Here is a 17961-nt window from a genome sequence, read left to right on the forward strand (position 1 = left end):
GCACAAAAACTATTTAGAGCTACGCTCTTTCGTCGTCCCATGGACTTTCTGCTTCTTAAATATTTTCTGAAATTTTTCTTAAATCACGGAGCTGTAATCAACGCAGCTCTGTATGCTCGCTTTCCACTTTAACTTTCCTGGAGATTCGCAGAGATTTTGCAGAGTTCGCTCTTTTGCCTTCCAATCAAATATTTGCTTCTTTGAATATTTTCTAATGGCCACATCCCATCTAGACCCCGGCGCCACGCCGATGAGGGAAGACCGGCGGCGTTTGGGCCAAAAACCAAGCGCGCCACGCCACGCCTCCGGCAAGATGTCGGCGGCGCGGTGCCGGTAAGATATCGGCGGCGCACCACCGGCGCGATAAATGTTGAACGCAAACATTAATGTTTTCATCAGTCTTTCTCAAATCACAGCTTAAATTTACAACAGATTCGAGCCTATTCATGAGTTCAAAAATTCACAAGTCGCTGGCTGGAAACTGGTCTCCTTCGTTGTTCATCAAGAGACGTAGAAATCTGGTCGAAAGGAAATGGCTGTGGCGTTTCAGAACCCTTGCATAATACGAGTAGTTGAAGTATCTATTAGCTATGTATTCTTAACATGAGTAATCATCAAAATTAGTAGTTTTTTTTTCATCGAGCATTACTACATACAAAACTTCAAATAACGTATCAGTAAATTCGTAAGTTGTTTGGGTAAAAACTTTGAATATAAATTTGAACTTAGAAGCTTAATTTTTTCATAATGCCCTTTGCCTATATCTGTTTTGTCACTTTTAAAACAGTTGAAATGGGCGACTTTGATATTGATTGTTTTTTTTTTTTTTTTTTGTCTGATGGATTCCTAAGAAGCCTTCTTGTATTAAAAACTGGTTTTTAATAACAATTTAAAAAAAAAATGCATTTTAAGTTTTTTTTTGGCTTCTTTATAGAATATATGACATGTAGGCTAAGGCTGAACTGCTGCTTTTTTATTGGTTTTGGCTGCTCTTTTGGATATTATTCATTTTTGCTTTTGGGGATTCATTCCAAATTATAAACTGATTAAATAAATGACAATATGCAGACTGAAGTAGCTCCAGGAAGATGTTGAGATTTTCCTCCTAGTTCGTCACTTTTAATCCAAGCAAAATGTTAGGATACTTAGTATCAGTTATTGAGTTTAAGCTTTGATTTCCAAATGCTCACAAAAATTATCAAGTTTAAGAAAGTCTCAACAATAAGTCACCTTTGGTCAAAATACTCAGACTCCTCTTTGATCCCCACCCCGGCTCAAAGCTTCTGCTATGGTCATTTCCATGGAAATCTCCTAAGATTTTCTTTTTAAAATAGCTTTCAAGCGTAGTTAGGGGTATTTAGCCTTTTTTGCTTTTCTTCAAGTGTTGTATTATTCCAAATGTTACATTTCTTATATTTGTGCATATTTTTGGTAATCATTTGTGGGGTAATCGATTTTTTTAAACCACTGTAGATACTTAAGAACTTTGCAACATCTAGTACCCTGAGGTCATAAGAATGTCAAAGACTCCTCCTTGAACCTCCAAAATTGAACGCTTTTATTAAGACCTGGCCTTTTAATTTAACTTGGGCACTGGAGCAAAGGCACTATTGTCGGTCAAGTACGATGTTAGGTGTGATATTGATATCGTTCTCGCCACACCAATTTGTTTTAGTGTAGATCGGCCTGGTACTTATGAATGAATGTTTTCAAAGTTAACTCGTTTCATCAATAAGAAAAAAAAGGGTTGGACGTCTATGCCCCTTTCCCTTTGGACGACAAAACCATGCAAGTGCTGTATCAAGTATAGCTCACGAAAATCTTGTTAATTTTTGTCAACTTTTCAACTTTTTTGGCATCCCTGCTTTCAATAAAAAAAAAAAAAAAAAAAAAAATCAAGGTACTACCACTTAAATATAGTAAATCCCTATGCGCCCCCCTCTGGATACCATCTTGATAGGATACCGTCTCTGCTTTAAATAAATAAAAAATAATTAACTTATTGGCACCCCTGCTTTCAAAAAAAAATCGAGGTATTATTATTTAAATATGATAGCTCACTACCCCCCCCTCCTCTGGATACCACCTTGATAGGATGCCGTCTCTGCTTTAAATAAAAAAAAAATTAACTTTTTGGGATCCCTGCTTTCAATAAAAAAAATTTTAAAATATTATCGTTTAAATGTAATACCTCCCTACCCCTCCCCCTCTGGATACCACCTTGATAGGATACCGTCTCAGCTTTGCATTTGAAAAATAATTTACTTAATAATTAACTAGGTCATAACATGGTTCAAACAAACGCGGAAAATAACGTTAAACAGCTTAGTATTCCTTGAAAAAAAAATTGAGGGTATGAGTAAAGGGGTACAAAGACAACAACAAAAATTTCGAAATTATTCAGATATACCTCAAATTATTGGAAAACTGAGTCATAGATTCGTCGTGGCATTCAATAAGATCCAAAGAATATAATTAAAAGGGAGCACACACAAAAGCCAAATTAGGCCAGTAGCCTATGATATATCGCAAAATACCCAAGACAATGAAGAAATCCTAATGGGGGGCCCTGGGTCTATCAAAATATTTCAATGGTTTCCCAGGGTATTTGATATCATTTTCTTCTGTCTCCACTTAAATGAAAAAAATAATTTATCTTTTTGGCATCCCTGCTTTCAATAAAAAAAATGAGGTATTATCATTTAAATTATTGTCCTATAGGCAATAATTTAGAATTTATTTATGAATCATATTTTTGGAGTAACTTCCGGTTCAATCTTTAATTCCCCAACCTTGTATATAGCTTAGTCTATAGCTAACTTTTGTCTCAATGGTTTTTTTTTTTGGGGGGAGGGGGTAAAAATGTTTCAGAAAGAAGATTGTATTTTCTATCAGGTGTTCAAAAATTGAGTATTAAACATTAAGAAAATCTTATCTAAAAACAGCAAAAAAAAAAAAAAAAAAAAAAAAAAAAAAAAAAAAAAAAAAAAAAACTGCAAACTTACAATTCAGCTGTAGAAACAATCTGTCGGCTGTCAATCTCTAAATCCACATATACAGGCTGAAGCTGTATAGTAGTGAATGCGTTCTATAATTCTATTCAACTTGAAAATAAAATTCTTGACTACGAATGATGTAAGAAATAGTGATTAGGAAACTGCATTCGAATGATTTAAACTCATTTCATAAAGATGATACTTTTTTTGTCAACATATGAAGAACTGTGTATATTGCAATATTTGTAATTGCATATTGCATCTGTCTGGTTTTTATGCAAAGTAACAAAAGAGACGAAAATTAATGAACAAGAGAGTAGTGAAGAATTATGGTATGCAAAGTAATATTTGGCAGGGAAAGTCACTGGTGATAAATCGCTAGGGGTGGCATCGTGATTGCGTGATTTTCGGGGATTCGGGGAACCAAATTTTTTTTCGGGGTGACGCACAGATTTTCGGGGAATTATCCGAAAATTGGGGGATAGTGCAAGCTCTGCTTAATTTCTAATCAGGAAAATCGAAATACTAAACCACACGAGAGGGAAAAGCTCTGACTTTGCGGTTGACACAATAAAGAATTGCCGCAAAATTAATTTGAAGTCGACCGAACGCGGCCGCCTCTGCCGGCGGCGGCGCGAATGCGACGCGCCGGCGGCGTTACGATACTTTGGCGGCGTTCAACCGGGCCTCTCGTCGGCGGCGTTCGGTCGATCTGCTGGCGCGGCGCCGGGGTCTAATGCCATCCCATTTAAGCATGTCATACTTTTGATTTGAACACATCCAGATTGGAAAGAAATCGCCGTTGGTGTGAGAGTTGAGCCAGCGCGTCGTCGGTAAATAGACGTAACCTTTATCCGTAGCTTACTCTGGCATACTTATCAAATTAAGAAATGTAATAATAAGTTCAAAAACAATAATAAAAAAACAGTAATAAACAATTAGTGTATTCATTGCGTCTTATTGTAGACTGTTCATATATATTAGCCTATGGTATTTTCTAAAATAAAGCTTGTTGGTGGTATGTGAAAAGTGACACTTTAAGAACGAAACTTTTTGACCTTACTCAGTATGAATCGCAAAATAGCAGTTTAGATGGTTTCTCTCTATCCTGCCTTTGTCCGAAGACCTAAAACCTAAAATATTCCGGCGGTACAACCTGAAAAGTTGCGTCAGAGTTGAACCAGCGAGTCTTCGGTAGCTAGTCGCAGCCCTTATACATAGGTCAATCTGGCCTATCAGGAAACTTATTCTTAGTGTCTTATTATTTATTATTATTGTCTTATTCATTTCTTAAAATAGAATACTTTTTATTATTAAGCGTATTGGTGGAACACAAAACGTCAGCCTTAATGAACGAAGCTCTTCAGCTCTTTGACGTTACTCAGTTTTTGTATCGTAAAAGAGTGGTTTAGACGATTTTGCCTATCGGTATCCGCCGGCCCTTTAAATTGCCACCCAACCCTGAGCTGCACGAGCCTCGCTCGCTACATTGGTATGGTCATCTACTTCATCTGTCCTCTCAAACTCCCGTCCGACTCATTTTAGACTTGACCCAGCTTCAAATGGCAACGCCCCAGAGGCATGCCTCGCACAAGACAGACGGAGGTCATCTGCAGTCAAATTACTACCAAGAGCATCGACGCCAAAAAAGCTCCACCCCTCGTTCGGGAAAGACCATTCCAGAGATGACTAATGGCACTGACGTCTGGCTCCCTCTAAGCTGCCGAGCAAAAGCTCTAATTGAAGTCAAGTCAAAACCTGGATGGTCAAAGACCAAATGCTGCCGCAATTAGTTCTGCCGCATAGAACTCGAACCGTTAAGAGCTAGCTGCCCCTGTAAGTCCGTATACAAGGGGTTTGTAGATAACTAAACTAGTTTTACTACTGATCACGGTCACTGCAAATGTGACCGAAATATCTGGTATTTTTCTGAATTTCTATCACTGTTATCATCATCACTGTCTATTAAAAGGATTTTACCCCTATTTGAACTTTTATTTATCGACAAGGGGTTTGCTGGGTTTGAGCCCCCTCCCCAAAAATTTTCGTCCGAGTCATAAAAAAGTAATTAAAATGCACATACACAATTTTTTTACTGTTGGAAAGTCTTTTGTACCCCCCCCCCCCCCCCGAATGGAAATCCTAGATACGACATTGCGCCCATGATCACCTTGGGATTAAAAATGACAAATTTGGATCAGTTTCAAAACGACGTAATATATGTTTTTTTGTGTTTTTTTGGGAGGTAGAAAAATAGAAGCTTTGAAGAGAGTGGGATAATTAGGCCAGTAGCCTATGATATATCGCAAAATACCCAAGACAATGAAGAAATCCTAATGGGGGGCCCTGGGTCTATCAAAATATTTAAATGGTTTCCCAGGGTATTTGATATTATTTTCCTTTGAAAGAGAGCTCTTTCAAACAGAAGCTCTCTTTGAAGAGAGCTTTGGGATAGAAGAGATGTATCCTAAGTATGTAAACCTCATCTGTCTTAACACCCCGAGCAATTTGTGGTGGCATTGGCTGCAGTAGAAAGCATTATGGAGTTAGAAAGAACATACTAATAAGGACAGCTAGTACTTGCCCTAGTAAGTATATGCTTTGCTGATGTCCCCGTTCACAAAAAAATACAATTAAATCTACCAAAATAACGATAAGATTACTTCTGATTGCTAACTTATCAAATCACAACATTTGCTTCTTTTTGCTCCTTCTTAAAAGTTTCAGCTCGATTCACTCGCCATCTATGATTGATGTCACTACCTTATTTTCAAATTATTACTAACTTATCAAATACTTAAAAAAAAAAAAATTTTTTTTTTAATTTTAATTTTTTTTAATATTGTTTAAAAAAAAGAGTTGTGAGAAAGTCAAACTTTAGCGTAAAGAGCGAGGCGTTGAGGAGGGCAGAGTCCCTTTCATATACGGAATAACTTCTGTTCGTTTTAAGTTTTAATGTCGCTCCTTACTTTCAGCTTAAAAAACTTTTTTTTTTTTATTTAAAGGCTGCGAAAGCGGGGGGTTTGGGGGGCGGCAGCCCCTCAACTGTGCCTCCTAATCCCTGTACGTTTTAAGGTTCGACCTTGTAACTCAGCCTCTTTAACTCTTTAGAAAACGTAGTTTTTTTCAAATAATTTCTGTACGTTTTTGTACAGTTTATTACTTATTATTGCTTGACTAACTGTTAGATGATTGTGTATTATTCTTTTCTTTCTCGACAGGGTGTTTTAAGGGTCGACCTTGTAACTCAGCCTCTTTAACTCTTTAGAAAACATAATTTTTTTCAAATAATTTAAAAAAGAAACTGAGTTCTTAAAAAAAAATTTAAATTCAGTATATAAAAAATTTGATCTAACGGTGATTCGAACTCGGGTTTTCCGCCTGTCAGCCAGGAGTCTCACCGCTACACTAAAGAGAAATAATTAAAATTGTTTTTTAGTAAGGTGATGAATCTTTTTGACGCAAGCAAAACTTGATATTTGGTTTTTGGAAAACAGGGAAGAAGTAATCAGATTGAGCTGAAATTTCAAGGATAAGTTCCCAGGCCCAAGGAAAGATTATCCTCTAAATTTCAGCTCGATCAGACAACGTTAAAGGGGGGTTGTGGAATGTGGTGGGAAAAATTAACATGGGCTAATATAGGAAAACGAGGTTTTTCGTAAATGTAAATTCGGGGGATAATTTTTTCGGTCTGAAAATATCAAAAGGCCTTAACAGGTCAAATTGTGCTTCGAAGGAGTCTTCATTCACCCGGATCAGTTGCCAACTGTGGCCTGTAGGCGTGGCTAAGAAAAAAAAAGAAATGATGATGAATTTTAAGTGGCTATATTTGGTTTTTTGAAAACAGGGAAGGAGTGATCGGATTGAGCTGAAATTTCGAGGATAAGCTCCCGGGCCCTTGGAAAGCTTAACCTCTTAACCTCTGTGGTGGGAGGGTCCAAACTTCCGGCCCAGTTTACCCCATGAAGATAAAGTCGGAGGAGGATGAAATTTTGCAAGTTTCTTAGTTTGAGCTTGGGCTACAAAATGCGATTACCGCCGTCTCTCTGCGACCTCTAGGACCTGAAATCGCTTAACATTGTGGTGGGTCGCCTCTTTATAGAGGCACAAGTGTGCCTCCTTGATCTATTTTCTAATGATTTATGGAGGGGGTCACGCATAAATAATATAATATATATAATATACTCTATTATATTGTATTATAATATACTATATTTTATTATATTATAATGTACTATTATATTATAATATATATAATATAATATATATAATATAACAATATAATATACTCTGAAAAAGAAAAAGGAAAGAAACTTCTATGCGTTTAAATGCAGCCTTTTAAATGCATCGAGAACAGAATCTAAAGACGAAAAAAATAAAATCGGATAACAAAATCTTTTTAATTTTAGCCCTCATAGGTGAATTCTTGGCTCTTGTTCCTAACACTCTTAAGACCTCTTTCATGTCTGATGTTTATCGTTATTTAACCTTAAAATCTTCCCTGCTATGCCAGGGGAATGAAAGGTCACGGAATTCGTGACATCTTCATGTCTATATTTTCTAATAAAGCAGGATATCCCTGTCAGTTTTACTATAATCACATACCTAGTGTAAGTTAGGGGGAGTTGACAAGAGGTTTCATCTATTGACACGAGTTCTATCATAAATGTTTCCTTATAGATAGATAATTTAATACGAAATATCACAAAACGGATAAATAGTCGCATTTACAAAAAAGTTATGAAAACTATTTGTTGTAATTTTCAGTGAAGTATTGTCGGAATGAATTTTTGTAGCGTTTCGTGGCACTTGGATTGCTTGGTTGTAGTTGGTTTGTGTGGCGGGTCTTTGGTCGGTTATCTTGTCTGATATCAGGTGGGAGAAGGTCGCGGTGTTTGGGGGAAGTCAAGATGGACTGGCCAAAGCTCATGAGGAGCTCGTGTCTTCTTTGTTCAAGTGTTGTGAGTTCTAGCTTCGCCAGACATTCCTCATAGGGCAATTGGCTGTCTCCTAGAATGATGCGCAAGGCTCTCTTTTGAATTGTTTCCTTATAATTTTTAGTCATGGCTATCGCCCGACAGTCTGTTTCACACGCTGTATTGAGTGTTTGTTATCATGTAGATCAACTAAGTGGCTTGATTTTTTGCTTTTGACTATAGAACAGTTTTAGGAGAGCGGGAACAGAACAATTTTTCTTTGAAGAAAAACGCCATGTAACTTGATAGACATATCAGAAACCTTACTGCTCTGAATTTTTGTCCAATCTAGCCACTTTTATGTAGGCTAACTTATTAGATTGATCATCTAGAAACAAAATACAACGTTATTCTTTTATGGTGGAGCTGTATATGAACTATAGGTTTTTTACTTTAGGGAGCATAAGTATAACTTGCTAATACAGAAATAGAAACTTGGGCAATTTTTTCGGTCAAGTTCTACTCGAACGTCATCTACTTATCGTCTTTGGAAAATAACCTAAACATTCGTAATAGCAAGGTAACACTTAACTTCAATAACTAATATGAAAGTTGCTCTTATTAATACGCTTGTAGTTAAATAAAAGTGCAAATAGGGATAAAATACTTTTAATAGACAGTGATGATGATAACAGTGATAGAAATTCAAAAAAAATACCAGATATTTCGGTCACATATGCAGTGACCGTCATCAGTAGTAAAACTGTAGAGAAATATCTGTTATTTTTTGTAATTTTCTATCACTATATTCATCATCACTGTCTATTAAAAGGATTTTATCCCTATTTGAACTTTTATCCCTAATATTCATCATCACTGTCTATTAAAAGGATTTTATCCCTATTTGAATTTTTATTTATCGTCATGGAAAGGCAGTGTGGTCTCCGAAATTATCTACGCTTGTAGTTGGAAATCAGTCTCTTGGTGCCACCTTGCAGTGGTCACTGCGTCGATGTCCTAATTTACTTAATCATTCAGTGTGTTCTGAACCAATTGTTGTAGTTGTTTGAAATATATACTTTGATACATACCTTTTTTTTTACCTGATAAGTCGGATAGATACTAATATTAAAATTTAATATATTGTCACCGAAACACCTACCCCCTCCCCAAAGGTTCTGAAATGTGTACACTGTTGTTTCCGTTGGTTGCAAGTGACCAAAGCCTTTGTTACTTACAACAATGCCGTGGCTCTATATAAAATGGATAAAATTGTGAAGGAAAACTCCCTAAAAACGAAAGTTCGATTTATTCTTAGGCGCCATGCAAAAATGCTCCGCTGGCCTTGGGCATAAGCTAGTCCTGATATTCCACAAATTTTTTACCTGGCGTTTTTGGATTAAACACGAAATCAAGTATACTAAAAAAAAACTACAAAAAAATCATTTGTTGTAGGATTTTTCTCGTGGGTGAACTTCTGTTAAATCTCAACATTTTCTTTGGCAGGATTTCCATCGTTTTCTTATCATTTTTTAAACTAGCTCGACAATGTCTTGCTTGCTCTTGAAGGCCACCATTAACTTCACTTGAGATGAAATCTTTCCTTTCTTTTTGGGAGTTTTCCATAATTTTTTATTCTTTTTTTTCTTTTTGGGAGTTTTCCATAATTTTTATTCTTTTTTTTCTTGCTTTTCTGTTATTATCTTTTTACTTTTTCTTGAAGATCGTCATGAACTTCACCTGGGGAGAATCTTTCTTTTCTTTTTTGGGACTTTCCCTTCACATTTTTTTTTGGAGGGGTGGGGGGTCCTTCACATGTTAATCTTTTGTCTTGTTTTTCTGTTTATTTTCTTTTTATTTTATTCAGTACATATGGAAACTCAACGTAGTCGTTTTCACAATGTTTTTCATCACGTGTCATAGAGATACGACCATTTCCTAAGGCCAAAATGCTCCGTAATAAAGTAAACGTATATACTAAAGTATGTGGACAAACCAGCCACAAAAATCGGATAAGAGTGCCCTGATCAGTTAGGTAAATTTGTGCATCGAGGCAGAGAACAAGCGTCAAACAAGCGACCGAGCGTCGAATATTTATGATATTATAATATTATATTATGTATATTACAATATTATATATAATAATATTATCTTTATATTAATTATAATACTATTATTATAATATTATTATATAATATTATTATATAATAATATAACATAATATTATATTATAATATTATAATAACCGTCAAATATTTCAGTCTTTTTACTTCGTCTTGAAGGGCATCATATTTCTAACGACAAATTTCAACTGTAAGTTGTATTCAGCTTTGAAACACAACTAAAAGAAGGTAAATAAAATGCGTCCTCGCCAAACAAAGTTGAAGAAAAGAAAGCTAAAATACAAAGTTGACATAACAAGAAGAAAAATCAAGGAGTTAAAAAATAAAAACAGTATCTATCATCAAAGCCAAACATCTACAACTATTTCATATTGTATTGCCACCCTGCTTTTCCTGTTGTACTACAAACATTTAATACTGGGCTAAAGATATAGTAATATTGCATATGATAATGATGTTAATATAGTAATGGTTAAGTGGAATATATGGTAAAGATAGATGGCATGCATTAACCAAAAGCTAGAAAATCCACATTAGTAGTAAACAAACTGAGAAAAGAAAGACGAGAAACTGGAAGATAAAGAATAAGGATATAATTAGAAATAAGGACATGAGAAATTAAGGACAGCAGTAGCTTGGCAATATAATCCTGTTTTGATCTAGGACTTTGAGGATTTCAATTCTAGAGGCGAGTTGAGTTTTCTTTTTACACAAGCTGTTGGACCTGGATAACGGTATGTCATGCGAAGGAGGAAGGCGGGCTGAGGGGACAGTAGGAGGGATAGGTCTTATTGAAATTTTGAGGTTCCTCCCTCCATAGTTAATTCTATTTTTCGCTTAGTTTTACGATTTTTCATGTTTTTTTTTCCTTCTACCATTAGCCCTTCTGCCCAAATCAATTGGTGCCTAAATCCCCGTAAGGACTGTTTTCCGTCACGAATCAGACACATACAGAAGGGAAACGAGGGATATATTTTTCATGTTTTTTTTTCCTTCTGCCATTAGTCCTTCTGCCCAAATTAATTGGTGCCTAAATCCCCGTTAGGACTGTTTACCGTCACGAATCAGACACATACAGAAGGGAAACGAAGGGTATAGGAGGAGAGCCTGATCCCACCGAAATCTTGAGATCCCCCTCCATAGTTTATTCTGTTTGGCATTCCTGTATTCTTTGAATAGCCCTTCCGCCCAAAGAAATTGCTGCCTAATTCTCTGCCAAGAGTGCGTAATTATAAAGATATGCCAAAAAGGGAGAATGCCGAAAAAGGGCCAAAACCTAACGTTTCTTGAATCCTAAATATCTCTTGGAAAAAATTGTCTTTATTCATACCAAAATATTGTCATGCTTTATTCTCCGTATTCATAACTGCATAAGAGGGAGCACGGGAAGACCCCCGCATTCGAGTTGTATTTTTAGACCTGACAGTGGTTCTGCCACTACTTCTTGAATGGGGCTCTTCCGGCCTACCTTGAAGTGTGTGACGAAGCAGAGTCTTAATTAGAAGTAGATTTACTCATATTCCTGTGGGATACTATATTTGCTCATCCTACTCAATTCAATTCTTGTAGTGCAAATATGATCCCTATTTATCCGCAGCATTTTCTGCAGGTTCTGAAGTCTTGAACATTTATAGCCATTCTGCTGTCAATTTTGAAAAGAAGTCGTCGTGTTTTTGCCTTGTTTGACATTGTCAAACAAGATTGTCATTGTCTCTTGGAAAAACGCTAATGTTGTGATAACCACTTTTGCTCTTGTTTTTCGCTGACATATTTCCTCGGATCATCTAAAAACGAAAGACTCATTAAAACGTATCGTCAAAATATTTTAGAGTTCATTCGGCTAACTTGTACTTGAGGCGAGAAAGATGTTTAATTATGTACTTGGGAGGGGAAAAACATGAAAAAGATGTTAGATGGTGTACTACATAGGTATTTTCATTATTTTAAGGCTAAATAAGCCCCTTCCCCCATCTCTATCCCTCTATTTCTCTTTTTGATTCGTGGGTTTCGCCTGTGGTAAGGCACAATTTGATTTTGTTATACCAATTTTAACTTAGTGAAGCCTTATCTTGCTTATGCGAGTTTCTCCTTAAAAAAAAAAGAAAAAAAAGGGAGCCCGAGGGTATTAAGCAATTAAATTGCCACTCTGTCCAAATACAAACATTTTCTTGCTATTATCTTTTCTTCATGCTGATTGAGGTTAATTACCATGTTTAACTTGTGAGTAGTTAAGGCTTCGTAATTGGATGCAATTATTCCATTTTCAAGCGTGGCTTCTTCTTTGGCTCGTCCAATTTGGTCCCACAGTTGAATTCATATGAGGAATTTTGATTTCGACGCAGTCTCCAGAAATACAAAACAAAACTTGTTTGTTTACGTATATTTTTAGATGAATATTGTAGCTTTAGTAGGTCCGTATCGGTAAAATGGGAGGTATCGCAAAATTTTTGCTTGGTTAGTCATGGGATAACCAAAAGTGTGTCTTCACACCAAAACTTGGGAAGGAATCGTTCAGGAGTATCTTACGCCTCCCGTATCAAACATCGCAATCGAGGAACCAACGCACGCGAACATTTAAGAAAATATCATAATAAATAATATCATGGTCTTTATATCAGACCAGCATAAAATATATTAAATACGCAACCTAACCTAGGTACCTCCCCCCCAGAAAAAAAACAACACTAAATATCGTATACGCAATTAAACCACGCTATACATTATATTTCTCTACAGCGGTGTCCTGTATCATCCTATAAATACGGGTTTTTCAACACGTCTCCAGTTTGAGATATATAAAAGAGTAGGTATACTAAAGGAGTACCAATTAAAATATAGCTACAATGTAGTTTCCCACCGAACTGAAGCTAATATTGTCTGATATAAAGACCATGAAAATAAATAATATCATGGTTCTGGCTCAGTCAATAGATATAAAACTAATAGATCTAATGATATAAGCATCTTGTCTTTTCGGTGGAACTTTAAGCTGTTGAAATTGCTTGTTTAAATAAATAAATTAATTAATTAAAATTAAGACTTGTTGAAATTGCATGTTTAGAGATAAAGTCTGCTTTAAAAAAGCTTCATATTCCAATTCAACGGCCCCAAGTTTGCGATAGGAGATGCTCTTTTAGGAACCAAGGGTCCACTTTTTGCTTCCGATAAAATTCTTGTAGTGAAGGGGAAGCTGTCTTTGAGAGGCCACGTGTCCATTTTGTTGCTGTAATTTATTACCAAATAATGGTAAATGGTTAAAATGGTAAATATGGCTTTGAAATGGTAATGGTAAAATATGGTTATCCCTAAATTTAATGACTGTGATAACAAGAATGACTTCAATTACTTTGCATCCATTATTTGGTTTTCAACCATTTTCTCCCAGTTTCTTTTTGCTCGAAAATCCTCTGCCCAACGGCCCTTGTGCAATTCGACGGCCCTTGTGTTTCAGCAGTCGGTCTTTAAAACTTGGACAGAAAGTCAAACTTTAGCATAAAGAGTCAGGGGCAGAGAAGGGAGTATCCCCCCTCACATATGGAATAATTTCTGTTCACTTTAAGTGTTAATGCTGCTCCTTACTTTCAGTTAGAAAAACTTGTTTAGTTTTTTCCTAAGGAGTGATACATTTAGGTGCTTTTGAATAAACATACTTCGGACAGAAGCTGTACGCAAAATAGAGTTTGACCCCCCCCCCCCATTTCTAGTGCTATTGTGAAAGAAAGGGTAAAATGCCTAGGCTATGTCTTACCCCTGAAGATTCATAGTTTGCCAAAAATCATCGCTTTTAGCTAACCATCTGGAACAAAACAAGAAGCAGATCTACCCCCCCCCCCAATAGGAGGGTAAGAGAACATAAGAAGAAATAAAAAATGGAACTTTATGAGAGGGAGTAAACAATAAAAACTTTGAAAAAGTTCAGGAGAGTAAGGAGAAGAGAAGGAGCGTGCGCCGTTATGCTCATCTTATGGGCCTTGAACCTGGAATGAGTTGTTAGTAGTAGCACAAAGGCTGAAGATAAGTTAAGACGCAATGTTGATAAAATAAACTTAAATTTTCAACTATGCCTGATTTTCAACTATTTTAAACTATGTCTGCTTTTGAGGGAAGGAGATATAACGCATCTTTGAGAAAATTTGAACCTCCACTCATAGGATCTCTAAATAAGAGATAAGAAGAAGATTGAACCAAATGAGACAAAATTGATTTAATTTTTTGTGACAAAACTGAAACTGTTTAGCTTCAGGCTGAACCTCCTCCCTTCTATCTTTTTCTCTTTTTTTTCTTTCTTCTTCTTGTTTTGCATGAGAGTGCCACAAATTCACGAAAATATTGGGAGGGGGAGAATGTATTTTTTTTTCAAAATCTAAGGGGGGCAACACATTTAGGGCCCCTGAATTGGCGTCACTGTGAGTGTTGGCTTAAAAATACAATAAAGCTACTTAGTTTATTTTGGCAATTTCCTGTGGAAATTCGAGCGGTATTTCTGCTTACGTGTTATAGCGATCACACTGTTGTTCTTGATCTGGGTAAAACCGGGTTCTCTGTCTGCATTCGGAGATAATTAGCTTATTCTCAGTGAGATAGACTACTAGCTCCAGTTACTTTTTCAGTTCTGTTTATCTTTGTCAATGGTGCCTGATTCCTTCCTTTGCGGAGCGGTAACTTCGATTCTTAAACGCGGAAGAGACCCTTTTGATTGCAGTTCGCATAGGCCCATCACTGTTGCTTGCAATATTAGTAAGGTTTTTGAATATGTTCTGCTGCCATATATTATTGAACGAACTGCGAAAGACCAATTTGGATTTCAACCTCGTATTGGGTGTCAACATGCGCATAAGGTTTTAGCTTCAACTCTTTATGAATTACATATTTGCGCTTTGGATTTATCTAAAGCCTTCGATAGTATTTGCCATGCACAAATGTGGCACTCTTTATCAGAGTTTGGAGTGAACCCTTTTGTCATACATGTACTTAAATTTTGGTATAGTAATTGGTTTCTTCGTTTAAATCTGGTACAGGGTACTGCGGTAATATACCAGTTCAATCTGGAGTACGACAGGGTGGGGTGCTATCACCTTATCTATTTAATGCTTGCATTCAAAATGTATTGTTAGTAATCAAGCCTTCGTATTTTTATAATTTATCTGATGTGCCTTATATTGCGTATGCAGAAGATCTGTTAGTTTTAAGCCGAAGGAAGTCTATTTTCACATTATCGGTGCAAAATATTTTTATGATGTTTCGATATGTTGGTCTGTTTTTGCATGTTGATAAATAGGAATATTTAGTTTTCAATCCCAAATCATCTGCACATAATTTGTCCTGTGGATCCTCAGTAATTCGCAATGTTGCGAGTTTACGGTGGTTAGGAATTAGTATTTGTTCTACACTCACTTTTTTGCGACTTCAAGTTTTGAGAGATGTAAAAGAAAAGTTGAAGATCGGATATGCGAAAATTGTACCTAACCGTGAAAAATATTCACGCCGAGCTTTAGCTAAAATGTATTCCACACATTGTGACCATTCTGTCTTGTTTTTAAGTGGAATGTATTTGTTATTGAATAAGAATGATTTGCGACAGATCCGTATCGCTTATTTTAGATATTGCAAATTTTTATTGTACCTTCCCACTTCATATCGTAATACACGTATTATTGAGAAGTATGGTGCTACCGACATTATCCAATCGTTTGAATTGCTTAGTAATAATTTGACAAGAAATGCCTTTGTGTCCCTAGGACCAAACCATAATATTATCCGTGTGTTTTTGTCAGTGATTAAGGTTTAAGTTATCTTTGTTTCTGTGTATTTGATTGATTTTTTTTTCCTTTTTAGTGTGCTTTACTCCACTTGTTTTGTATAAAAGTGGGCTATAAATAAATTATTATTATTATTACTATACAGGTATGTTTTGATTAAATATTTAATATATAGATTATAGAGTTGACTATGTCAGGTATTTAATAAAATACGTTCTGGGTGGCCTGCTTTCCATAATTCTCTTGTAGTTTCCATAATTTTGTTACTAAATTATCATATTTTCATCATTTTTTAATATATATTTCATTAGGATTAACCTAACTTCAATTCTTGGGTGTGGTCGCAACAACACGTAAGTACCGCGGTTTCTTGCCGGTAGAAAAAATGATAAATGTTTTAAAGCCGAACCTTATAATAGGTAAAATAATTTTGTCTTTAGATAATTTCCTTTTTATTTTTATTTGAAAATATGATGCCTTACGTTTTTATTTTTGTTTCAGCAATTTCTTGAAGAAACTGGAGAGTATTTGGAGCCAGATCTCCGACCGGACTCCATTGAAAGACATTGGAATCAAATGCTTGCATTACACCAGGAAAGAAAGGTGGCGATACAAGATGAAATAGTCAGGTAAGGGTATTGCGAAAGCCGTATCTAGAGGGTATGGGATTCAACACCCCCCTCCCTTGTCAGACTCGTAAAAACGCAGCAAAGAATACATATGAACAATTTTTTTTATGTGTTTTTAAAGGTTTTTTTGTAAACCCCCCCCCCCCCGCCCCCAAAAAGAAACTTGGATACGCCCTTGAGTATTGCCATAGATATTCGGTCATAGAAGTTCTTGATATTCTTATTGTCCGCATTATCCTAGAATCTCTTTTTTTTTGGATTTCGGCAGAGTCTACTTCTCAAGGATTGTAGTTCAGGGCAAAGTGGTTATCAGGATTTATGCCGGGTTCTTAAGCCATATGTCTTTTTTTATTTAAAAATATGACGGTTCCAAGGGACGAAATTTTGAAAAGTTTGTAATATTCTTGGCTTTCCACAGTTCGTGCTAACGAACTGTAAGTAAGGAGCTACGCGGCACAATAGTAACCGAATCTCTAAAAACTGGAATTTTTATATCAATAAAAGTATAAAAAAATCAGCTTATTATTATGATGCCAAATATATAAGATTCAATAAATATATTGTTACCCATCAAGGACTACGAGCCTGAGGAAATTTGTCGCATATTTGGGGGTAAAGACCCTCTACAATTCAAAAAATCTTAATGAAAACCACACCGTCAGATTCAGTGTATCAGAAAACCCTAATATAGAGGTATCAAAAATGTGGATTTTTTTTTTTTTTTGCCCGAAGAAAGGTCACGGATGTGTGTTAATTTAGTTTTTTCTTTCCAGGGGTGACCGTATCGAACAAATAGTCTTCGAACATCGGGAGAGGGTTCATTTGAACGGAAATTAAAAGTTCTAGTACCCTCTATAAGTGACCAAAAAGATAAGAGGGCAACTAGCCCCTTCCCACGCCCTTTTTTCTCCAAAATTGCCTAATCAAAATTTTTTGATTTTGTCATTTTATTCAGCATAGTTGTTGAAATGTCCAATAACTATGCATTTTGAGATAACACGACTCCCACAGTCCCTGGGGAAAAGTCTTGTAAGTTATAAAATTTGTGGTAGGTGTAGGTAGGTAAGTGGGGGGTAGGTGGGTGGGTGAATTTTCTTCTTGGAGATTTTCTACGGTGGAATTTTGCATGGTAAGGGAAGTTTCCGGGGGTTAAAATTTTCAGGGGAAATTTGCCAGAATTCCAGTTTTATTAAAGCCATTATGTGGCAAATTTTCTGTCTGTTATTGGGAAGTGTGTATACATTTTTAGGGTGGGGGGTAGGTGGGTGGGTGAATTTTGTTCTTGAAGATTTTATACGGTGGAATTTAAGGGAAGTTTCCGGAGCTTAAACTTTTCAGGGGAAATTTGCCAGAATTCCAGTTTTATTAGTGGCAAATTTCTGTCTGTTATTGGGAAGTGTGCATATATTTTTCGGGTGGGGGGGGGGGTAGGTGGTTGGGTGAATTTTCTTCTTGGAGGTTTTCTACGGTGGAATTTTGCATTGTAAGGGAAGTTTCCGGGGGTTAAACTTTTCAGGGGAAATTTGCCAGAATTCCAG

At 36.1% G+C, this 17961-nt stretch overlaps 1 protein-coding gene across 1 annotated transcript in view; it reads left to right on the forward strand.

The window, feature by feature from the left end:
- shot (dystonin-like protein short stop) overlaps positions 1-17961 on the forward strand; it is a 429136-nt gene that overhangs the window by 130381 nt on the left and 280794 nt on the right. The window contains 1 exon segment of the mRNA XM_089095886.1: positions 16296-16423. Coding sequence (XP_088952012.1) covers positions 16296-16423 — 128 coding nt within the window.

This window comes from Artemia sp. Qi Xiang Cuo, chromosome 10 (genome assembly GCF_049724085.1).
Source record: "Artemia sp. Qi Xiang Cuo chromosome 10, ASM4972408v1, whole genome shotgun sequence".
NCBI classification, from domain to species: domain Eukaryota; kingdom Metazoa; phylum Arthropoda; class Branchiopoda; order Anostraca; family Artemiidae; genus Artemia; species Artemia sp. Qi Xiang Cuo.